This window comes from Sinohyriopsis cumingii, chromosome 15 (genome assembly GCF_028554795.1).
Source record: "Sinohyriopsis cumingii isolate HCF-2022 chromosome 15, ASM2855479v2, whole genome shotgun sequence".
Taxonomy (NCBI): domain Eukaryota; kingdom Metazoa; phylum Mollusca; class Bivalvia; order Unionida; family Unionidae; genus Sinohyriopsis; species Sinohyriopsis cumingii.
In genome coordinates this window covers 73,058,242-73,084,207 of record NC_142975.1, presented here as the reverse complement: position 1 = coordinate 73,084,207, position 25,966 = coordinate 73,058,242, and the positions used below count along the sequence as shown (strand labels likewise).

The following is a 25,966-nucleotide window of genomic DNA, read 5'->3' as shown; positions in this document are numbered from 1 at the left end:
TCAGCACTATTTTTATTTAGGACCATTCAGACATCACAAGAAGTCTTTTGGTGAAAACCCCTTCTTGATATAACCATCCTATTAGGAGGACTAGTGATAAAAAGATTTTCAAAAGGTATGCTGTGGTGGCAATATTGGACATCAGGTCAGAACCATTTTCATTTGGACCAACCAGACATCAAAAGAAGTCTTTTAGTTAAATCCCCATGTTGAGATGATCATATATTCAGGAGCAGTGATAACAAGATTTTCAAAATGGCTGCAGTGGCAGCCATATTGGATGTCATAGTGGCACCATTTTGATTTAGGCCCATGTTAATATAACCATCCATTTCAAAGCAGTAGATAAGATTTTCAACATGGCAACTGTGGCAACCATAATAGATGTGCTAGCAGCACCATTTTCACTAAGGATCAACTAGATCCTGGGATGAATGTGTGTGTAAGGAAATCCTCAAAGTAGTTTAGAAGGAATAGCGAGAACAAATTTGGCTAACGGATGGACTACTACTAGGAGCTACAAAAAAACAAAAAAACAACAATAACTAAAAAGAAATATTTCTATCTTTAAAAATTGGATGAAATTTATGTCTGTAATTGTTCTTTGGCAAAAAGACAAGAAATACTAACAGCACTGCATCTGAATTAATACTGCCCAACAACTTAGCAGTTTTGTCCTCTTAAGAAGTACTATCCTGCTTTTACTGCCCTCATAGTGAAATGTGTCCAGGGCACTCAGTAGGACAAGGGACATCACTGTTATCATAGAACACTGTTGTGGCAGTATCTGCAATAGTGTGCAAAATATAGACCTAAACACAAGAAGTAAATAAACACTGTTTAACATATCACTCTGATGGTGAGTGAAACAATTAAGGGGGATGGGGTGAATGGCACTTAATTAAAAATATATCTGACGGAGCATTTCCCCAAGTTGTACTGAGATTAATATAGACCTGTCATCCCAAGTTTCATCTTGTTTGCTTGCTGTTCAAATTTAATTTGAATCAATTTGGAGTTGACAGTTTTACTTATTCAGAAGCATTTGCATACCAGTATAAATACATTTTGTAAATTGTGCTTGTCTTCAGTTTCTCTTGTCTAAAACACTGTCAGCCTTTGTTTTCGAAGAGGTAAAACATTGGTGTCACTTGACCTCTCATGTCTCTGAGAATATAAATCATATAAATTTCATTAAAATGGATAATATGTCACATTCTGATTGCCCAAGTACAATTGAGCCAATTTTAAAGGAAGTGGAAAAATGCGGAGTTCTGCAATCTACCACCAAAATAACAAATGTGACAGATGATAGAATTATGTTTTGAATAAAATTCCCTTTAATCTATAACAAGATTTCTAAACGTGACGGTTTTATGTTGTAAGTGATGCATATCTGTTTAAATCACATATCAGCAGATAAAAATAGTTTTCTTTTAAACCAAGTAAACTGTAATATATCAGTCAGTGTCTGGCAAAATGCAAATATCTGCACAATATGGATTAATAAATAAATGTCATTCCATATTCATTTTACTCCCCCTCTTTTTTCTCACTACTGAAAAGGCAGTTCTGATCATAAAAATGATTTTCTTTTCAATATTGCTGATGGTACTTATCTGTTTCACACCATTTTCCGACTACTGATTTCTTACAGTGTCTCTATTTTCTTCCTTGATAAAAAAAAAATTTCAACTCTCATGCCAATTTTCCTTTTCCTTTTGGCTTTCCTAACTTACTATCTTTCATATAACTTCCTATTAATTCTCCCTTGTTCATTATTTATAGAACTGTATTTTTCTTACTGTCCTCAACTATGACACTTTAATTAAAGTTTTCATAAATTCTGTCTGTTGTATTAATATTTCAACATCTAAATTTCTCTTCGTTCTATTCTAAATTTCTTGTGTCTCTCCATTCCCCTTCAAGTTTTAACATTTGTCTGGTATTTGTTTGTTTGCTTACTTCCTAAGAGACAAGTTTCTCTTTGGTTCTTTTCTTTTAAAAAAATAACTGTGTGTGCGATTTGGATTTTTAATGTAGCTTTAAAAAATTTTCAGTCATATCGCTACTTTGTCAGCAGTGTGGCAGTCTATAGTGATGTCTAGCACTGGAGCATTATGCTGCACCCAGTCACATTATCCTGACACCATGCCGACCAGTCATAGCATTAAATACCTCTGAATGCTGAGCACCAAATGAGACAGCTGCTAGCACCATTTGTATATGTCTTTGGTATGTCTTGGCTGGGTTTTGAACCCGCAACCTACCAGATGTGAGGCTGACATTTTAACCACATAGGCCAGAGAAGCAGTTAGAAAAAACCAACCTAATTCTAAAAACATTTCTATTTCCAGGAATGACTATGATTCATAATAATTCTTCTAACTTTCATTTGGTTTATTATTTTTCCTTCAACATCTTTACTTTCCTGTCATAAACTACTTCTTTGTATTTCTTATCCTCTGGAATAATTAAACTTTTCACTCATACAATTAAAAATTGCTTCAATTTTCTTTATGTATTTGACATCAAAATTCCATTTCTGTTTAATGAATATGTGGTGACTAGGTGCTAATTGTGTTGGACTTCTTCAAATCCTACCCTTCAAACATCCCAGGCTGGCTATAGTTGAGTCCTCCAATGACAATGCAATTTGCTGCAATTGCCTTGACATCATGTAACCTACTGTGTAGCTGTGTAACAAAATGCCAAACCAAACTAAAAAATGTTCATGCTTTCCTTTTCCGCACCTAGTCATTTTGAACATAACATTTTTTCATGTTATATTTGCCTTTTTTTAGCCTCCTGTGCAATAATTTGTCAATATTGTCAACTTGCCGATTCATGGATTTTCTTTGCTTTATTAAAATATTATTATTAAACTGATGACACAGTAGTTTTATTTTACTATCCAATGAATTATTTCAGTAACTGTACAGTAAAACTGTCATATTTAATGACCTTAAAAGCTACATTAAAAATCCAAATCCAAATCCAAATGACCTTTAAGAACTGCAAAATAACTTCACTGTATGAATCACTACCATATTATGCCTGATTGGTGATATTAACTGACTTTGTACAGTCATCAATTTATTGTATTTCTGTTTTTTACTTAAAATGTTTTACTGCAAGATTCACCATGTTGAGAAAGTATTAATTACAATTCAACCATATTTTTATAATTTACAATAGTTACATCAAGTATTATTTGATTAATTCCATAAAAATCAGTTATTCTCTGACTGAATGTGGATCATTCATAAATACATACTAAAAGAATAGTGTTAACTTATGAAAGACATTTTCTTAGCCAATCCAATGATGAAAATCCATGTACCTCCCAAAGGTTGTTAGTCATCATTTCCTACCGTAAATTCTAGTGCAGGAATCTCTCTGGGATGAAGCATAATGAATTTGAATAAAAGATAAAACAGATACATTTAAACTGAATTCATTTTTTAATGGTCCCCCTATATGATCCATATATTTGTAGCAATTATTTATCTCCAGAGGCAATATTAAGAGATACAGAGCTCTTCTTATTTTTTGAAGTGGCCCCATAAATTTCCAAACAGTTCACTCTTTTTCTTTATTTTATATTGCTTCATATAGGAAGGTACCATTGGCTCGGCACATAGATCCTCTATTTTACTGAGCTGTGCCAGATCACTGGACACATACATCACCAAAACCTGTGATTTGAACCACGTAAAGTACTGGCCGATTAGAGTCTAAGCTTTTCTCTTGGAATGGCATAAAGAAAATGAACAGATCAAACTCTGATTTGTTGTGCAGTGTCATGCCAGTCCTTTTCATTACTAAAGTGTTGTAGCAAAAAAACTGAACTTGGAATAAAACTCCAGAATTAAGACCCGTACTCACGCTGAAACTTAAAATGTGTGTAGAAATACACAAAAATAAAAATCAGAAATTCCCAAAGTCATTGTGATTTTTACCTTTCTGACAGTGAACCTATCCAGATGATAAAAAAAATCTGACATTTGAGCATGAGCTCAAAGTTTTGTGCTCAGACAGTTTTGTGCCAATGGAGTCAATTTTAAGTCTTTTTAACCCACTATAGTCTAGAAGATGTCGACTAGACTCAATGCACCCTCCTGCGTGTCATGAGGGACCACTAACGGAGGCTGAAGCCACGGTGGTTCAGTGGTTAATGTGCCAGATGTGGGTCTGCAGTTCAGTGTGTTACATAAATAAGCAAATATGGTACACATCTTATCCCAAACCTGAAGATCCTGGCCCCAGGGCATGTCAAGAAAAACATCAAGATTTAGGAATTCTTCTCTGATGCATGCATAGCAGATGAAAATTGGCACAAAAAAGGGACAGAGATGTTCTTCCGTCATGCTACTCACATTACTTCATTTGGTTTATTGTATTATTTATTGGCAATAAATTTGTAGATTTCAGAAAAACAAGTTTTATTTTTTAAAGCAATTTCCTGCACATGATGTAACCATCTATGGTAACGTTAATACCAGATACAACATTAATTTTCTGCCCTTACGAGAAATGACAGGCTACAAGATGAAATATTTCTGACCCCTGTATAAACTTCTATCATTATATGGAATGATCCAATTCGACCGTCCCAACAATTAAGGAGATGCCTATCTTAAAAACCACTGTCTCGCATTACAATAACCTGTCAATAACAGTTACATAACCGTCTGAGAATGTCTATCATGATACTGTAAATTAATGCTTTTGAACTGCTTAAAAATTGATAATTAAATTGAATCTGCCAAGAACTACAAGAACAATAAAAATATCAATACTAAAATGATAAAGTGCACCTGCATTTTCAATAGCATAACCACCAGCACCAGCATCATCTCCATAATCAAAAATATACAAAAATATATCTTGAATGACACAAGGAAATGTTTTTCTCAGAGGAAAGGTGGTTATCTTTGTTAAATTTAATGACTCAGGGAGCATATATCTTTTATTCTGGAAGTTTAAGTATTTAGATAATGTCTAAGAAGCAACAAAGGCATTTGATATCCATTTCTTAATTAAAAAACATTTCATCATTAACATCAGCATATACTGGCAATAAATTCTACAGCTGGGTTTCAAACTGTAGTTCTAGCTCTTACTGCTTAATCCGGAAAATATCAATACATACGCAAATCAAGATTTATCACACTACCTGAAAATCGATACCACTACCTAAGCTTTAAAACAAGTTATTAGCATAAAAATATGTAATGCTAAATTTGAAGTGTAACTAAAGGCCCACTCTATACACTGTATCTGGGTCAGATTTTAAAAGTGTTACTTCCATATACTATAAATAATTAAATACATGTACAGGAGATTATGAGTCCCTTTGTGATGTAGAAGACTCCAGCAAAATGACCAAAAGAGGCTTTCAGGCTATTTTTAAATTAAATCTCTCTCTCTCTCCCCCTCCCTCCCTCCCTCTCTCTCCCCTCTCTCTCTCTCTCCTGCCTCTCTCTCTCTCCATCCCTCCCCCTCTCTGTCTCTCTTTATAAATACAGAAAATGCATTAATATATGAATAACATTTATAAATACTTAGACATTGAGTCCAACTGCAAACAGACATAGACCTCATCAGCCATTGTATAATGTGCACACAGATCAGAGTCTATGATGTTTCTGTTCTACTGATTACTCTTAACAAACTGCATAGACCCATATCTGCTGGCACATTATGCAAAAGATCTTGGTCTGAGCAGTTTGCAGTTGGACTCCACTTATAAGCAAGTATATATGGTACAAAATACAATTCAACTTTGTTCAACTGCAATTTCTACCTAGAGCCATTTAGAAGCTACAAAAGTCATACAAATATATGGTCTGAAAATACCTCCATGATTTACCATTTCTTCTTTAAGTGTTTGTGTGTGATTTGGATTTTTAATGTACCTTTAACAAATTTTCAGTCATATCGCTACGATGTCTGCAGTGTAGCAGTTCATAGTGATGTCTAGCACTTGGGCATCATGCCACAGATATACAGCATCATGTCCCACCCAATCACATTATCCTGACACTAGGCCGACCAGTCCTAACACAAACCTCTCATTGTTGAGTGCCAAGCGAGGCAGCTATAAGTACCATTTTATAAGTCTCTGGCATGACTCGGCCGGGGATCAAACCAGTGACCTATGGTGTGTGTAATACAGGGAATCCCACTAAAACAAACCTCACTGTGACATGAATTTGTATGTAATATGGTTACATCATTGCTCCCAATATTTTGTCTTACTTGCTTGTTATTCCCAGACACTACTTAAATATCAGTCACGCTGATAAACAGATAAAAGAAAATGTTTTAACGTTTCAGAGAAATAGATTACTGATAAACATTATTGTCCTTTAAAACAACAATGATTGAATCTCAACTGTTATATAAACTGGCCTATAGCAAAATCATTACTCTAAGTTTGAGAAGAGTTTCATTTATATCTCCCTCCCCCACATGCATTCATCAAATTTTCAACCATTCTCATTATACCAAAGTTCAGGACATAACGAAGTCAGCGGTGGACCCAAACTACCATATCACAGCAGAGCACTCCTGTATATATACCATATACCTTCTAATTATTCAGTTCTTTTTGTACCAATTATAAATATTTTATACCCTCCACCTCTATAGAGATTTCAGCCTATCAGAATCCTCATGTCTACCTGGTCTGCATACAATCTCGTAAGCACTAATACTATAGTCCAGAGTTTATGATGGATTGCCATGAAACTTGTTTAGAGTTACTGACCTTTCTAACTTGCAGATGAATGCAGTGTATGAAAAAATCGTGTGAATTTATATCTAGTCTCATAACTATCAATGGATTACCATTAAATTCTGTACATGTTAAAGCCATCATCTCAAGTTGCATATATTGACAACTCCCCGCTCCAGCAATTTCTGTTGACTCCATGTTTGTCAGAAGTGAAACATAGCAGCCACTTTACTCATGGAAATGGCTGAGGCAAAGTTATTGCTCCTTTTGTCTTGTAGATTAATGCAGTATATGACAATCTCATTAGCACGTTTAGTCCTGCAGTTCTTCATGGGTTATCATGCAACTTGATACATATGGCAGTGGTGGTGGCATGGTTATCATTGCCAACAGTTTGTTTTGGTTGTGATTAAAGGTATTCATGTGCATGTATTTCCTAAAATCTTCATAGGTTCTTGTCATACTTGGCATTAATCATTCTGAGGATATGATAATTCATTCTGAAATACACTTGCCCTTTGGGTCGAGGTAACAGCTCTCAAAAAACTAACATTAAGGTTTTGGTAAAGTTTTTTCACTTGCTCATTTTTCTTAAACCTTCTGATGGATTTTCTGCAGACCTGGGATCAATCATTATCGAACTAAGATAATTTCTATGATATGCTCACTGAAACTTTTAATCTTGGGGTCAAGGTCATAGTCATAGCAAAACTGTCAAGTTTTTTTTTTAAACTTTCATTCATTACTTTCTAAACCCTTTAATGCATGTTCATACTAAGGATGCATGATTATGAAGCGAAGCCAATTCATTCTGCAACATTTTCACCTTTTTGACCTTGGGGTCAAGGTCACATCTTATTTACCAATGCTCTGATTGTGGGTTTGACCATCTTGTTGTAACAGTTATAGCTCCTTCTGAATTAACCCTTGATGCACTGTCGTACAAAAACTTGTGAATACAACTAGTTTCACATTTTTCGTGTACAATCATGAAAATAAGCAAAATATTATTGCCAGCACTGAAAGATTTTATATTAACAAGTACCAGTATGTAGTCAACTACCCAAACTAGCAGCAAAAAATGTTCTAATTACAGAAGGAATACATATTCATTGCTATAAAAATATGAGAGCTGTCTGTTCACTTGTCAGCTCTTCAATGGTGCAATGATCTTGGAGAATTTCAATACTTATTATTGCTAAATGCATATAATAAGCTTCTGTTTGATTATGATAACTTCTGGTAAGGAAAAAGGTACAATTATGGCTCTCAACTAGTAGTTACATATCTTATGATGTCATGGATACAAATCAGGGGCACCCATAGAGTTTTTTTAAAGGGGCAGGCACACATGTAGTTATCAGCTATTAAGTTTTTTTCTGATGTATGGGCCAAAACATGTTCTGAGGTGAAATGTTCAGCCACCCATGACACAACTGGAATGAGGAGAAATTCCAGGAGGATTTTCAAGCTCCCAAATGGAGTCTTTGAAGATAACAACTCTGGGGCTGCCGACAAGAATTAAGTCTGATAATTAATATAGTAGAATCATATCTGCACAATTTTGCTGGGTTTTTCAATTTCCACCTTGTAAGATACGCTTTTGGTTTCGGTTTTTTTGTTTGTGCGAGACAAGTCTTTTTTTCATGTGAAATACTGTACCACCAGAGAAAATGTAATTCATATAATAAATGTTTACCCTGTATTTTAAGGAGTTTATTCTTCTTCCCTAAATCTTTTTATTTTACAGAATTTTAACAGCTATACCTACATCTTGTTTATTATGAAATATTTTGTGTTTATCTGGAAGGGTTCACCTTCCCAAAGAGATTTGTTATTCTTTAAATTAACCATTAAAAATTTTATCCTGTAATACTTCTTGTTTACATTTATTTGGAAGGGTTTATCTTCCTATGATTTTGCATGCATTTCTTGATATTGATATTTTTAGAACATTACCTTTACTCAGCACCAGGCAGCCATTATTGTGCTTATGTGCCATTAAACACACACACACACACACACCCACACATGCATACATACATAGACCTTTTCACTAAATACTCAAATTCATTACTGAAATAGCACAAGCAAACTTAGTATAAAAAAAAGTCTGAATTTTGTTTTGTAAATATTGAAATGCTTGTGATTTGAAGAAGTGATTAGAAGAAGCCTTGTCATGGGCCAATTCTTATGCCTAATAAAATGCAATTAATGACTTCCTACACCCTTTGAGTGCTGGAGAGCCACCCTTTGCATGGTAGCGTTTTGCATATTTCATGCTTTTAGTTGTATGTACTTATATGTACTATACAATAAAAGGTCCATTAATTTAATTCCACTGCAACCTTTATAATGTGCAATGATTCTTCTGTGTTTGGACTACAGGACAAATCAAAAGATACAATAATTATTAAAACAATACCTTTGAAGCTTTGTGAAAGGGATAGACGCAGAAAGAGTAAATATTAAATGTTGGAAGAGAGAATAGCTAAATTCATAGACATTCTGTAAATATCAGTCTAAGGAGAGATTAGTTGATGCTGTTGTAGGGTTTAATGCCATTTTTCAGCACAAGATAGGCTATACATGGCGGCCAGTATCAATGGTATAGGAAGAACACAGGGGAAAACCCAGGAAAGAACCACCAACGCAAGAGAAGCTACTGGCAAGCTTTCTCACACCCCCACATTGGCCGAACCCAAGACTCTAACCCGGGCAGACAGAGGTGAGACAGCAGTGATCCGTAACGGTAAGCACTTTAGACCACTTGGCCACCCGGGGCCTCAAGGAAAGATTGGACGAGTCCAACTTTAAATAAGTGCCATGTAAGAATATTAAAGTATTAGAATATTTAATGCATACCTGCATGGGGCAAAAGCATATAAAAAAAATATTTCTTGAAGGAGTTGGAAAGATGTGCATAATATTTCTTGAAAATAAAGAAGATCTTTTGATTACAGATCAAAATGTATTATCTATAGAAAAGTATCAAGTGATTTTGGTTGGCATTCAATATTTTTATAAAATCATCCCAATCAATCATTGTGTTCTTATAACATGATTATGGCTTTTCTTCTAAAAAAAACCTCACTGAAATGAACATAATAATGAATGACAATTATGGATTTGTATAAGCAGGGTCTATTTTAAGATCTACAATTTCAAATATATAAAAAAATCATTTAAAAAAAATCAAACTGTGTAAATCACATTTTCAAAACTCCATATTTCTTTATTTATTAAATCCCTCCAATACTCTCCAACCCTTTTTTCTTCCAAACAAAGGCAATTCCCTCTACCCCTTATATTCTGTTCTAGAATAGAACCTGTATGTGTCACTCACGGCATTAAAGAGGAGTTTCATATTCTATTTAAATGTCCATTATTTACTAATATATAATTACAGTACTATTATAGACACACCTTTAAATTCTGTATGTGTGTGATTTGGATTATTAACGTAGCTTTTGAAAAAAATGTTCAGTCATATCGCTACATTGTCAGCGGTGTGGCAGTTTATAGTGATGTCTAGCACTGGGGCATCATGCTACAGACATAGCGTTATGTCCCACCCAATCACATTATCCTGACACCTGGAGGCTGACCAGTTCCAACACTAACCTCTTAATGCTGAGTGACTAGCGAGGTAGCTGTTAGTACTATTTTTTAAGTCATGGGTATGACTCGGCTGGGGTTTGAACCCTTGACCTCCCGCATCCGAGGTGGACGTTATAACCACTAGGTCACCAGACCAGTCTGTACCTTTAAATTAATTAAACTATTATGTAAATATACATGATGTCAAGAAATTGAGACAACTGGATAAATACCTTCAGTCAGCATTTGCACCAGTGATCCTGAAGTTGGAGATACAACAAGTTTTGACATAATGTTAGGATTGATGCATATAATTATTACACATACCATTTTCCATTCCGGATTTGCTGCTGCTTTAATAATAGTGCTATCCTTTTGTATCTTAGCATTTTATTCCACTCTACTATTTAAATATTATTAATTGACAACAAAATGCCATACTATTACGAAAATATGTAAAACCTAATTAACAGACATTTCAAATATGTCATTTGAGGACAATAATAAAAGTTGTTGCTGCTAGTATATTTTCCATAATTCAAGCCTTAAATGGCCTCAAATATTCTGTTCTAAAGGTACGATGTGATGACAGACTACGACAGTGTTCATTAGCCACAGATATCTGTCTTCATGTAGAAAAAAATTAAATGTCAGAATTTTTCATTTGTTTCAATAGTTTACACTTATCTTTTTATTGAACAAGGAATACACTTTTTTGTCTGTAAGGTATCAGCACTGCCTGACCTTTGAATTAGCTTTATTGAAATTTACAATGCTTGTCCTTATTGTGTTTCATGCTCCACATTCTATCAGTAGATTTACTTTTGGAAATCTATAACTAAATTGAAATATTTAGCATTCCCACTGACTTTTTTCAAATACTGGGTTCAATTTGAGGTTGACTTTGTTTCACTCTGTGAATCCATGTGAATCCTAATTGGGGGAGGGGAGGCAAGAAAGGCATAATGGGTTAATTACCCCATGGGGTAGGGTGTCAGGGAGAAACAATGGAGTTGAATCACTAAACCCAAAAATTTTCGAAATATTTGCAAGCTCAAATTTTTTGGGAATTTAAAAGACTGTCTAAACCACATGTATATGCAGCAATAAATAAATCAGAGAACGCTAATTATATGGTACCTCACTGTAGTTTATGTCAGGTTTTCACTGAATATACAGTACACTGTACACTGTACATGCAAGGAATTCAATTTGGCAAAATGCTTTTAACAAAATGTTACTACTTACAGTATGTGAATGTCAATCAAAATCAAAGATTTTTAATCTGATGGTCAAAATTAAATTGGACAATTTCATGCCAAAAAATGGACATAATAACTAAAATCAACAATATTTGTGTATTAAGGATTAGTTCTCCATTGCTTACTTATAGATCAAATTTACAAAGGAAGTTGTTATAGCATTCTACTTTTCTTGATCACTATCATTAAACCTTCTCCATTTATCAAAGGTAGATGTACCAGGTGAAAGTGACCTTTGATTTTTATTGCAACTGTATAACTAAATGTCCATAATTTATGAGATATGTGTTTAAAGTTAATGATAGAGGCAAGTTGCTTTTCACTAACTACAGGTAAGTTATCATAGAAACATCCATAAATCAAACCAAGAACACTTTATCTTTCTTTCTGTCAAATTTAACCAAACACTGGAAAGCCACCATTGCAGTGATGGACTAATAAACTACAGAAGAACAGATATTAGCTATTTCACAGTCTTTTTTTATGGTCCCAGCCAGGTAACAGGGCAAAGTGACAGTTGCCATAGAAATGGGACGGCCAGTAAAGAAATTAATACTGGAGAAATATTGCTGATGCTTTCAAGTGGGTTTACAACTCTGTACAGTTCTGGTTTGGGCAGATTTACCGTATTGCCTTCATAAACATTCCTCCAGATTTGAACATCAATTGACTGCAACCATGCAATTACAAATATAAAAGTGTCAGGGTGCACAAAGCACATGTATACAAATTCACATCTATGGATGACAATAAATTCCATCCAAACGGATAAAAAAGATCACTATTTATAATTTTACAAACATTTACGCAATGAAGTTGTGTACTGTTTGGTGTGACAAGCAAATCTTGTCAAACCAGTTCTGGGGTAAATCGTTATTTTTCACACAAATGGGGCCCAACTCTGGAAACAAGATTTTATTGATTAATTGGAAAACCATTGCTTTACACCTTTAAATTTGAATATTGAGTTTTCTTGTTTCCATGGTAGCAAGGTAAATGCTTTGTGGAAATATTGAATTGGCTCCTAAATAATTCACACACATAGCAAAATAAAATGTAGATTGCTACAAAAGAACTTGACAGAATATCTTTCCCTGATCGGAAGAATCAATTGTGTACTAGCCATGCCACGAAACGAAACTCACCATCCCAACAGGTACTATGCAACGGGCCCTTAGATACACTATCCCTCAGGAAGATCATCAAGTAATCAAGTGCACTACATTTATTTGTTTGGGAAACCTTTTCTCAAAATCTAGCTCAATAAATAAAAAAAAATGTTTAATGTGAAAATTTATAGTAAAATCCTTGTTAATCCTTATTATTCACATACAAATATTATAACAGTAAGGCAGATAAGTGTGGTCTTGGTTACAATGAAATTTTTGTAAGGGTATTTAGGGGTGGTACAAAATTTAAATGAAGCGTAAACTAGAAAACAACCATCATTCACATCCTGCATTTAACTTTGATTGTAGCTACATCCCTGTTGTTAATTTTTTCTCCTGAATTTTTTTCTTCTTTTTCCAATATTTTTTCATTTTTTCACCCAAACCAGAACCACACGTCTTTTTGTTTGGCATAATCTCTGAAACTTTGGATTTTGTTTAATACTAGTTTCTTATATGACAACTGTCCAAATAGACGACATCACTTCCGCCACTTACAAATTTCAGAACACTCTGACATGTGGACTGCTCTGGTGTCCTAGTGGTTAGAGCATCTACCTCAGGTGCGGGAAGTCGTGGGTTCAAATCCCGGCTGAGTCATTATCAAAGACTTATAAAAAAGGTACTAACAGGTGCCTCACTAGACGCTCAGCATTAAGAGACTAGTGTTAGGGCTTTTCGGCCTGGTGTCAGGATAATGTGACTGGGTGGGACAACATGCTACATGTTTTCGGCATGATGCCTCAGTGCTAGACATCACTATAAACTGTCACAATGCAGATATCGTAGTGATATGAATGAACATTTTTTAAAGCTACATTAAAACTCCAAATCACACACACACACACACACACACACACACTTCGACATGTGCATTTTTAATTACAAAATGGCAGAAACTTTCAAAGTTGTCCATGATAAGACTATGCATTTTCTCAAAGATTTTGAATGAAAAAAGGAAATTCTGGTCATGTATTACATTGTAGAGCTAAAACAAATTTTAAATTTATTTTTCGATATATCTTTATCATCTGTCATTACACTGGTTAGTATGTCATCCATAGCGCTTCAGAATCATAAATGCCCCACTATCTGATTATCAAAAAAGGCTGTGTGAATATTCACAATGACTTCAGATTTCTGATTGTTTCTTATAATTGCCTTAGCTTTTATTCTATACTCCTTGCTCATTATATTTGAAATGGCTTGTGACTATATATTATTTGATCTCAATGTACTCAAAATTGCCATGGGAACCACACAAAAAAGGAGGTCACTTGTATGAAATTTGATCAACATAATGTTATACTGGTGTGAGTTCTGCATAAAGATTTGTGATTAACCAGGAACAAATTCATGTCTTTTTGTGTAAAAATGTACAGTAGGCACAGAAAAACAATTTTCTGGTCATGCCTATGAAATAGATTAGGTAGACCAACTTTAACTACAACAAAACTTTGCGAAACAAAATCAAGCTTTTATATGTATGGGGTCAAATTACAGGTTTACATGTGAATGATTAATTCAGCCCAAAACAGCCTGTACTCATTTCTGAATAATCTGTGTAATAGAATTCATTCATACAACCACTTTTACAGTTAAATGTGAAATGTAAACCTGCAATTTTCTACATATTTTTTATTTTCACAGACTTTGCAAGAGAGTCCTATCTCCAAAATTAAATAGTAGCCAATAATTTTTTTTTTTTTAAATTAAAAAAAGAGTATCATATCTGTAAAATTAAAGCAAAATAAATTCCGATAAAAGCAATGTGAAAAACAATTTTTTAGTCATATTGCTATGTCCTCTGCAGTGGGGCAGTTTATAGTGATGTCTAGCACTGGGGAATCATGTCGTAGACACCCATCAGCATGTACCACATTGTCACATTATCCTGACACCAGCCAACCAGTCCTAACCCTAACCTCTTAATGCTGAGCGCCTAGTGAGGTAGCTGCTAGTACCATTTTTTTTATAAATCTTTTGGTACGGCTTGGCCAGGGTTTGAACCAGCAAATCCTGCATTTGAGGTGAATGCTCTAACCATTTAAGCTAAAGGAGGGGGTAAATTGGTGTTGTACATATCAGAACATATCCATACCCCAAGTAATGCAACTCTGGCAAACTATACTTGAGAAGCTGACTAAAAAAGTTCAGTCTAGGGTACAGATGGACATATGGGTATTTACACAGATGCCCAAGTGTTCACTATGTGAGCTTTCGCTTTTCACAAGGCAAAAATTAGCTTTAGTGACCACATGCACATCAAGATCATCTCTGCGCAGATGTCAAGTTTTACAAGTCCAATTCATACACAAATCAATATATATTTACCTGTATATAAAAACCACCTGCTAATAAAGACTACTTCTACATTATCCCATCCCCCTCCACCCAAAGTTCTGTCACTGACTGTATTTGTCTCCCTTTTCTTTATTTATCAGTTTGTGTAATCCCAAACCATCTTTCCCTCAGGCATCCACCTCCCACCCCCCACCCCAACGGTTAAAATTAATAATATTAAGTTAGTGACCACAATTCAGATCTTTTGTCCCTCACCTCCTGACTTCCTTAACCCATAATGTGACAAAAACAGGTTCACCTAAATGTATATGTTTATCGGTACATGGCATTCCAAAGTGTGTAAACATGTGTGTGAGTTGGATTTTTAACATAGCTTTAACAAATTTCCAACCATATTACAGCCTGCAGTGTGGCAGTTTATAGTGATGCCTAGCACTTGGGTACCATGCTGCAGACATGTAGCATGATGTCCCAACCAGTCACATTAAATATCCTGACACCAGAGGTTGACCATTCGTAAGTCTAACCTCTTAATGCTGAGCACCAAGTGAGGCAGCTGCAAGTCTTTGGTATGACTTGACTGGGGTTCGAACCTGTGACCTCCTGCATCCGATGCAGATGCTCTAACCATTTAGGCCACTGGAACGGTCCATTAATAAGTGAATCACTGTCTAATTCATAAGGCCCTGATTGGCAGAGTGGCATGTTTACAGAACACTCACACTTCTGTCTGCATGAGTTTGAGTCTCTTTTCAACCAATGTGGGCATGTCAGAGCACCTACCAGTAGCTTAACATAATTCAGTGAATCTTCCATGGGTCTTCCCAGGGTCTTCCTCCACCAAACATACTGGATACCGTGTATAGCCAGCCTATAATGTGCTGAAAATGACAATAAATCCCACAAAACCAAAACAAGAGTTCCTCAAAGGTACTTGAAGAAAAGGTTAACACAACTGGTCTGTAAAATATAGGTCACAGTGATCTAGCTTTCACATAGCTGTAGTACTTCATATTTAATTACCAGATTGTTTGACTCTATGTGCAAATTTTAGCATCTGAGAAAACGACCTAAATGCAAGCCCTGAACATGGTGTTGATACCAGATAGATAGACATCATCAATCCATAAAATGGAATTTCATTTTGCTTCAATCTGGCCAAACATACCACTCTGAATTTGAACTTTAGAATCCATGTATGTATTCTGTAAATATACATACTCAGAAATATCACTCCAACTTTACCTTATTTGGTCTACCACTATGGGATAAAGTGAACAAAATTATATATCAAAAGCAGTAAATATGATATGCGTATGTGAACATTTTTCCTATTTAACATAAAGCTAAGGGGTCTTTGAATAACTACGTGCTTTCTCAACTTGGTAACTTCAAAAGTCCCGTCATTATACTTTTCAAATTGTACCCATTTTTCTGCACTAGTTCCCTATATTCCATGCATTATTTGAAAATTCAAGGTAAATGTATAGTGTGGCATTTAAATAAATTGCTCTCAAAATGTTTTGTTGTGTGCCTCCATAGAAACTGTATATAGTATACAGCCTGAGATATAATACCCTGCCAGCAGTTGATTATTTGGGTCAATATAGTAAATACACAGTCAAAAAATACATTGGGAATTAGTGGTAAAAATGACTGGATTTGTAAACATTTTTGAAGTGTACAAGAGCTACCATGGTGATAAGCCCATGGTTCAAATAACCCATTACCCAAGTTTGAAAAGAACCAAGGACAGTTAAGAATAGTATGTTTTTCATAGTTTTTGCTCTGAGACCATGAGGTATTTCTGCTAAAAATATTGAGCTCTGTAGAAATTCTTACTGATTACACGTTAATGTATCAAATTCTTGTTGATCTTGTAAGTAAAAAACACAACTATACCGTCACAAATTATACCTAATATAGCTCTAAGCATGAATGACTGTATTTGATCTATTCAATGGATAATTATGCATGGACTGTTTAAAATAGGCCGAATTTGTTGGTTTTGAAGATATTTTATTTCTGTGAGTCACTATACAAATTTGATTCTCCCTAAATTTGAAACTTTTGCACAAAAATGGAACTCAGAAGGGACCTCACAAACTGACACTTTCTGCTGTGGCTTGCCTAAAATCTCTGCTCTTAATTCGTCCTTTGTACTTCTGATTAAAAAAAAAAAAAAACCTGCTAAGGCTTTGTGTAAAATTAAAATGTGTGCAAAGGTCATTTTTGAAACAAGTATTGTTTATCTGCAACCACTCATATCTAACCATCAGACAGTTTTAAGACCCTGGATAGTTGACTACATAGACTGTCTAATCTGAATACAAACACTTTTACATTGTTCAAAGATGGAGGTCATGCAAGCTGATGGATTTCAGGGGTCTATTCTATAACTTTCTATGTGGGTGGGTGAGACTTCTGCATTTTTTTAAACAAAGGGTCGTTTTCTAAATATAAAATGGATTTCAAGAAGAAAAAAAAAACAAAGGTTGATCATGCAAAGATGATCACGATTTTCATGGATTCATTTTATTTTTTGGCATGATATTATTGAATTTCGTGTTTCTTTCCATCATCCATCCTTACCCCAGTTTATATAAAAAAAGCATGGGGGCACCAAGTGGCTGAGTGGTCTAAAGCGCTCTCCATTATGGATCACTGCCATCTCACCTCTGTCTGCGTGGGTTCGATTCTCGGATTCAGCCAGTGTGGGTATGTGAGAAAGCTTGCCAGTAGCTTCTCGTGGGTCAGTGGTTCTTTCCAGGGTTTTCCCGGGTTCTTCCTCCACCATTATTACTAGCCGCCATGTATAGCCTATCGCATGCTGAAAAATGGCGTTAAACCCTACAACAACAATAAAAAAAACACAAGGGACATTAATATACCCTTCATTTGTCCAAGAAGATATATCATCCTAAACTGCCAGGTGGAAATAATGATACTTTGTATTTATACTGCCCCAAAGGTGACGATTTGTGAGAGAGGTGACATCATTGGCACATTTGTCTGTGGTCCCTGGGAGGGGATCAAAGGGAAATGCAAAAAACCGCAATTAAAATGACTTTTTTAGAAAATGCAGTGAAAAGCTTAGGGATTTAATTGCAATGGTAAACCATTTAAGTTGTTCTAGTCATCTATGAAAAACAACTGGAGGCAACTCCTCAACCACCAATTCTAGTACCAACTAAAATGTTTACCGAAATGTCGGTCAAATGAACAGAATTTTTATTTAAAAAAGTTGTCCCTAAGAACAAGCACCATTGAAAAACTACCTCTTCCTATTCAAAAATACAAGTTTACAAGTTTTCAAGTGATGAAGCCCAAAATATCGAAACTTAGAGACATAAAAGGGTTGAAAAGGATTTGAAAAGGGTGACTGGGACGAAGTCTCAACCCACAATTTAGCGCCAAAAAATTTAAACATTTCTGGGAGCATAACTTTTCAGATGAATAGATATATCTATTTTTATTTTTAACCCTTGAGGACTCATCACCCCACCACCAATGTCTGGTTATGAATTTACCCTTTCCAAACTCTCCTTAGAAACTGTCAGTGTTAAATTATTGAATAAATCACACAAACCTTCTGATTTGGAAACACCAACTGTAGTGCTGTTCTGAACATAGTTAGCATAGATTCCCTTTTGCTGCTTCCCCAGGCTAGAACTTCCAGTGGTGTTGCCAGACTTTCTCTCATCAACAAGACCCTGCTGAGGAATTTTTAGTGGAATTTTTGCACCCAGAGAAGATCCCATTAGGTTGTGGACCTTTTGCAGCATTTGGGTGAAGCTCTTCAAAGGAACCTGTCCTGCCAAAGACTCAATTTCTCCCGCACCTCCTTCCCCAACTCCGCCCAGTCCATACATTGAGAGCAGTTCATTCATTGTATTCTCCGCATAATCTTTAAGATTTGCTGCATGGTCTCCACTTTCTGATTTAGAATCTGCAGGTGAAGACATTTTATCTTCTGAATTGGAAGAGTCCTTTCTGCCATCATTACTCGATCGGACTGAAAGATCAATAGATGTGCTGTTATCATCATCTTCATTTGCAACATAGCCATTGCTGATTGACAGATCAAGAGGTGAAGATGACAATTTGGAATGTGTTACAGGCATTGAAGAAGAAAATTCTTTGAAATGGTTACTTGACTTTTCCTTGGAATGTTTCAAAGTGTCACTGGAATTGTTAGCGTCCTGAATTTCTTTTGAATATTCATCAAAAGACACTGAAGAACCCTGAATAGAACTTGAAGGACTAGATTGCTTTTCTTCAGAGTCATACAACTCTTCTTCGTCAGGTGGAAAATTTGTGTTCAGATTGTTGATCTCATATTCTGCCAATTCATCTTTTTCATCTATATCAAACTGGTTGTAAAGTTTCTGAACCTGTGTAATACTTCTTGGTGTGGCTGCCTTTCGACGACCTTTCCGACAACTATATTCAATTGGGGTAGAGTCCACATTTGGACTATGTTCCAGCATTCTGGACTTGTTTGTTTCTGTATTGCTGCTTTCTTCTTTCTCACAGCCTTCAGTCTCCTTATTATAAAAATTTCCATGAGTTTCTTGATCATTTTTGATTCCATTTTCAATATTTTCTTTAGCAGCTTTCTTGACCTTTAAGACACCTTCTGACTTTTTACCAGTTTCATTCACGTTCTTCTTTGTCTCATTAACATCTCTTTCTAAGGACTCCGTCTCCTCTGTATCTTCATTTTTTCCATTTGTTTCACCTTCTCTGGTCTTTGGCACATCTTGAGAGTTTTCTTCTTGATTGCTGTCTGGGGTTGATTCAGCCTCTTGTTTTAATTTGGCACAGATGGCATCCAAAGATCTTAGTTTCCTACCACTTCCAAGAAGGGCCATGTTTTTATTTACTGGTAACCCTCACTTCCACTGTACTGACTGCATCCATTCTGAAAGCCAAAAGGAAAATAACTTACTAATTTACTCATTAATCTTGAGGTTTTTCTTCCCTAAAGGTTTAAAAACATAAAGTACTTGAAGTTCTGTAAAATGAAAATGTCATGTCAAATCAAATGGCATTAATAATATCATACAATGATTGATTTTATTTTATTTAAGTCATAAGTATGGAAGAAGACACAGGGAAGATAATGACTGTTTGGATGTGGAGGTGAACCCTCCCATCTGCTGGGGTGTCCTAGTCAACCCCTGTTCCTGACCGGTTTCGTTACTATTGTAACTCAGCAGAGAGAATAATGTGGGTTTATTTGTCTGTTCAAATGGAAGAAGAACATAGTCTCTTTGACATGTGAAAAATAATACAGGTCACTCCTGTTAGTGGATTGGTTTTAATTGCACACATAACACATTTTTTGGGCTATATCATATCAAAGAAATGGGAGCTATTGGCTTTTCAAAAAGACACTCTGAGACAGCTGACTTGGGCTGGCTTGGACTCGTACTGAACCCACGACTTTTGGATTACCAGTCTGACCCTCTAACAACTGAGCTGCCATGGATCAAACTGTATACTATGGATAACTGTACTACGAATACAATGATGCCCAAAAGACACCCAAAGTAACAGCATTACATCTATCCAAATGTTCATTATTAACAAAGAAATATTTATATAGAACCTCAGCTGAGACTGCTGTGTACTTCAAAATATCAAAAAAACTGCATTACTTCTGATGCTATTATATCCAGATTTTAATGTAGTCACAATTTCCTTTCCTCCTCATCCACTGTACTCCCTCCCACACCTTCGTGTGAACACTGATGCCAAAATATTATCACTTTTATTAAAGGAAATATACTTTTACAGCTCAGTTTTGAGGGGTCCAGGGTAGCTGAGTGATCTATGAAGTGCTCTCCATTCCGGATCACTACCATCTCACTTCTGTCTGTGTGGGTTCGAGTCTCAGGCTCGGCTAATGTGGGTACATGAGAAAGCCTGCCAGTACCTTCTCGTGGGTCAGTGGTTTTTCCCGGGATTTTCAGGGTTCTTCCTCCACTAGTTATACTCTGGCCGCCACATATAGCCTATCTTGTGCTGAAAATGGTGTTTAACCCTACAACAACAAAAGCTCAGTTTTGATTTTCATTTTATAATTTTTGACTTGTGAACCTGTATTTTAAGCTGTAAAATCCCAAACATAATATCATACTTCACAAATTTCAACTCTAAAGGGTAAGTTACTTCACACGTATATGTCACTTCCATAGTATTCCTCATCATTTCCTTAAGTTTATATGTTTCACCTGCATTCGTCTATTAAATGACATGTTTGAGATATAAAAAACCAAACTTATTTAATTTTCTGAAACTTTAAGCTTTTTATTGATCTTATATAAGTGATAGATATATCATATATACATGCTTATAAGATGTGCCCAACTGCAAACTGCACACAACCAGGTCTGCAATCGCATAATGCCCTGGCAGATCTGGGTCTGTGCAGTTTGTTAAATGTAATCATTAGAACAAACAAAACTGACATTAATCTGCAGGCTCATTATGCTACGGCAGCTCATGATCTTTGCTGTTTGCAGTTTGACTCAACTTGTGAGTATATATGGTACCTTGTACATTTTCCTGGAATCCTTTAGTCATACAAGTATATGTAAAACTACTGCATTACTACGTAAATTCACAACAGGCAGCCCTATAGACCTAGATCATTTGGAACAACTCAGTTTTCCTGCAAACTGAGAAACATCACAGCTCTGATTGCCTGAACTACTGTCACATCAAATATGGCTCACCCATTTTGTTTCCAGTTTAACATACTGAATGCCACCATTTTTCTTCGAGTCCATGCAGACAGGCTATCACAATTTACATTGACGGCATCTGTCATTTACATGTGACAGGAAAACCATTCAAAGTTGGGGTAGCCAATGCATCACAATGTTACTTGTGACTTCATGTCATGAAGCAGTCATTGTTTGGATTTCTAATATCAAAAACGCATTCTCAGTACAGAATTTAAACCTTCATTCACTTCATTAAATATGACACGTTTTAAAATTCATGAGTTTTTTTTCATAAAACGCAGAAATTGGTGACATTGAGTATTCTCCGTGTATAATGATAGTGGTTATGGTCAGGTAGCTCCATCTGCATGCAATGTATGTTTACCCATACAATCATACCCATGGAGAATTTTTGCCACAGCAGAAAACCTCGAGATGTTCCAAATGAACCCCTAATCTGCACTCATAACATCTTTAGTAGAACTGAGTCAATCTTTAGCCTGCAATGAATAGCCAAAACAGGGTCTTACGTTAAAAAAAATAAGTGAAATGAAAACACAAGGCTATCCTGCAAGTGCTGACCATTATTAAATAAAATAATTAATGAAAACAAGTATGCCAATTCACATTTTTAAAGAAAAGAGAAACAGTATTTATACCTGTCAAGAAGAGTAATGTAAAACAATTTAGCTGAATACAACAAGCTGAGCATCTTTTTGACATCATTTAAACTGGGATGATAAGACCATGAAGCCAAGAATTTTTTTTTACTGGTTTTAAAATTTGGGTAGGCATGTCCTTTTTTTATTTCTTAAACATTATATATATATAAAATGTGATTTTTTTACCATGGGGGGAAAAAGTGCAAGGGTTGGAAATGAGAAACAGGGATGGACTGCTGACCAGCAACATACATTTTTTCGGTTGGCTTAATAACACTGATGTCAATACATTCTCAAGGGATGAGATCAAAATGAATCTGCTTGATGAAGGTAAGCACCAGGGGGCAAATTTTTAAATGTTTTTAAAAAAATTCTTAAAGCTGCAATTTTTTATATATAAATACTGTCTGGGCAGGCCACAACTCGATTGATGCCATTCACACTGAGATCATAAGTACAGTATTCCCTCACTATATGTCACATCAGTATAACATTGACCAGTTTTTAAGAATGTTATGGCATCCCATTTTTGAAAATCCCCACATAACTCATATTCAACAGCAAAAACAAAAAAATAGACAAATTCAGAAGCTATGATAAAACAAAATCTGATCAAGTTAGCGAGATAAATTAATCAATAATAAAACAAAATTTTATGAATTTAGTGGGATTTGTGTATTATTAACAGGACAGCAGTAAACTGAGAAGCTTTACAGTGATTTGAACCTCTGTATTTATTTTTAGGCAAGGTAAATGCTTAATTTTGACATGAAATACAAAGATGTAAAACAGTAAGAACACAACTGCTATTAAACTAATAAAAATGTTTCATGAGACATTAAAAAAAAATGTCTTCCTACTCCCTCTGTTGACTAAGTTCAAGTAAATACGTAAGATTCCTCAAATATTTGTCCCATCAGTTATTCAATATCCACACTTACATGTACAAGCTGTTACAAAACTCTAGCCATCTAAACCAAGTAAATACATCATCTATCTAGTACACAACAGTTTTTTCTGAAAACCACATGTAAATTTAAGTACAGTCCCCCCACCACCACAAAAATCTGGTGACTCACTTATTATTGATTGATATACTGAAAACAGCGCTTATGATTTAATGTATTTCCCATGGAAAATTAAATGTCAAAGGGGTAAATTTGGACAAACCTGATGAAGCATAGTGAACCTGCACTGTACTGTAATCATTTCAATTTGACATGAAATGGGGATGGTCACACTTTTTAAGACTTGTGGCAAAAACTGAAATTTGATACCTAGAAAATAAACTGTAGGATTTATGAAAATGTATATATTTGAAACACTACTTTTTTAAGAAAGGACTGATCGTAAGAAAAGTATATAACAAATCTGATCCATACGCACATATTTACATGCTAAGTCAAAATCCAACTCTTCCTGAAGTTTAATAATCAGAAACTACCACTTAAAAAAATTAAAGATTAATGATTAAAAAGACAATTTCCCAATTAGAAACCTACAAAATAAAGAAATACAATAACCTTGAAAGGTAAACAAAATATTAAGGCTGTAAGCCAAAGGAATTATTTCTACTGATTATTTGCATGTATAAAATTGAATCTACATGTTCTTTTTTATTTTTCCTATTCTGAGAAAAACTAAAGATGTCCAAAGCACACACATACACACACACACACACATATATATATATATATATATATATATATATATATATATATATATATATATATATATATATATATATATATATATATACATACACACCATAATCTGAATACTTTTCACATGAAATGCCTTTATTTGGTAGTGATAAAACTGAGCACGACTCATTTCTATATTAAATAAATTCAATACTAGCATGGTGCAACTTGAAGAAGAAAAAAACTCAGTGAGATTCAGTATACAAGTCCAAAGTACCATATCAAACGAGGGCTACAAATTGATTATAGTATGTTGAAAATAGAACAAGGCCAAATCCTTCTTTATATATAGCTTCATATCAAATTTAAATCATGGAAGTTCTAAAAAACTGAGTTGTGTAGCTCAATTGGTAAAACACAGGACTTGTAATCCAAGGGTGGCAGGTTCAATACCCACCCAGGCTTATGTTGATTGGCTGCCTAATGATCTGTCCCTGAGAAAGCCAATTAGCTCCAATTTCCTCAGCATAATATATACTCGTAGGCATTGAAGTGTTGACAGTTGACAGTGCCATTAAAAACCAGTGAATAAACCTTCAAAATATACTGGATAGCTTCAATTAAATTCTTGATGGAAGGAATGGAACAGGACAATGTTTATAGATACACTTCCAACGAATATGGTAAGAGCACTAACAAAATCCCCAAAGAATCTGAAAAAATACTTTTTACTTACATTTTTTTACATCTTTAACTGAACACTATAATGTATCGAAGTATAATGGTTCATGTATCCATGTACAATGGTTTATTGCTCTGTGTATGACAGTTATGTATCCATGTACAGTGGTTTATTGCTCTGTGTATGATGGTTATGTATCCTGGATGTACAATTGTTTATTGGTCTATGTATGAGTTATGTATCCCTGTACAATGGTTTATTGATCTGTGTATGATGGTTATGTATCCATGTATAATGGCTTATTGCTCTACGTATGATGGTTTATGTATCCATGTACAATGGTTTATTGCTCTGTGTATGACAGTTATGTATCTATGTACAATGGTTTATTGCTCTGTGTATGACAGTTATGTATCTATGTACAATGGTTTATTGCTCTGTGTATGACAGTTATGTATCTATGTACAATGGTTTATTGCTCTGTGTATGACAGTTATGTATCTATGTACAATGGTTTATTGCTCTATGTATGACGGTAATGTATGCATATACAATGGTTTATTGCTCTATGTATGATGGTTATTTATCCATGTACAATGGTTTACTGCTCTCTGTATGATGGTTTATGTATCCATGTACAATGGTTTATTGCTCTATGTATGATAGTTTATGTATCCATGTACCATGCTTTGTGTATCCATTAACCATGGTTGAATCTGGTTCTATCATTGCTACTTACTCTTTTTTTCCTAACTTAATTCATTTATTGGCTGACAAAAACCAATATTAATGTGTTTCACATCAAAGAATTCAGTATATTTTGTGTTTATAACATTTTTTATGTGCTTACCTATCACTGTATAGTGTACCCTCAAAGGTAATGCAATATGTCCATTGAACACTAGTTTAAAATAATGTTGCAGGATTTTATAAGTTGGAGCAGCAATAAAAGTTTTTTTTTGCATTTGGTAGTTTTGGCAGCAATCTGAACAGATCATTGATTATCTCATGCGAAGGAAATGGGAGCTAAGAGCCTATCCCATGGATATACCTAGATTGCCAATTTGGGTTGGCCGGGGTGGGTATTAAACCTGTGACCCTTGGATTAGGAATCAAGCACTCGACTGAATGAGCTACTGAAGCTCCCTGTCTTGAAATACCATCTTAA

The 25,966-nt window shown here is 35.0% G+C and overlaps 1 protein-coding gene across 1 annotated transcript in view; it reads right to left on the bottom strand.

Moving 5' to 3' along the window:
* The window catches only part of LOC149782064 (zinc finger protein castor homolog 1-like), a 98,402-nt gene that overhangs the window by 37,491 nt on the left and 34,945 nt on the right, over positions 1-25,966 (bottom strand). Inside the window, exon 2 of the mRNA XM_089933490.1 lies at positions 18,667-20,001. Within this exon, the coding sequence (XP_089789616.1) occupies positions 18,667-19,951 (1,285 nt within the window). The 5' untranslated portion in view covers positions 19,952-20,001. The remainder of the gene's footprint in view (positions 1-18,666; positions 20,002-25,966) is intronic.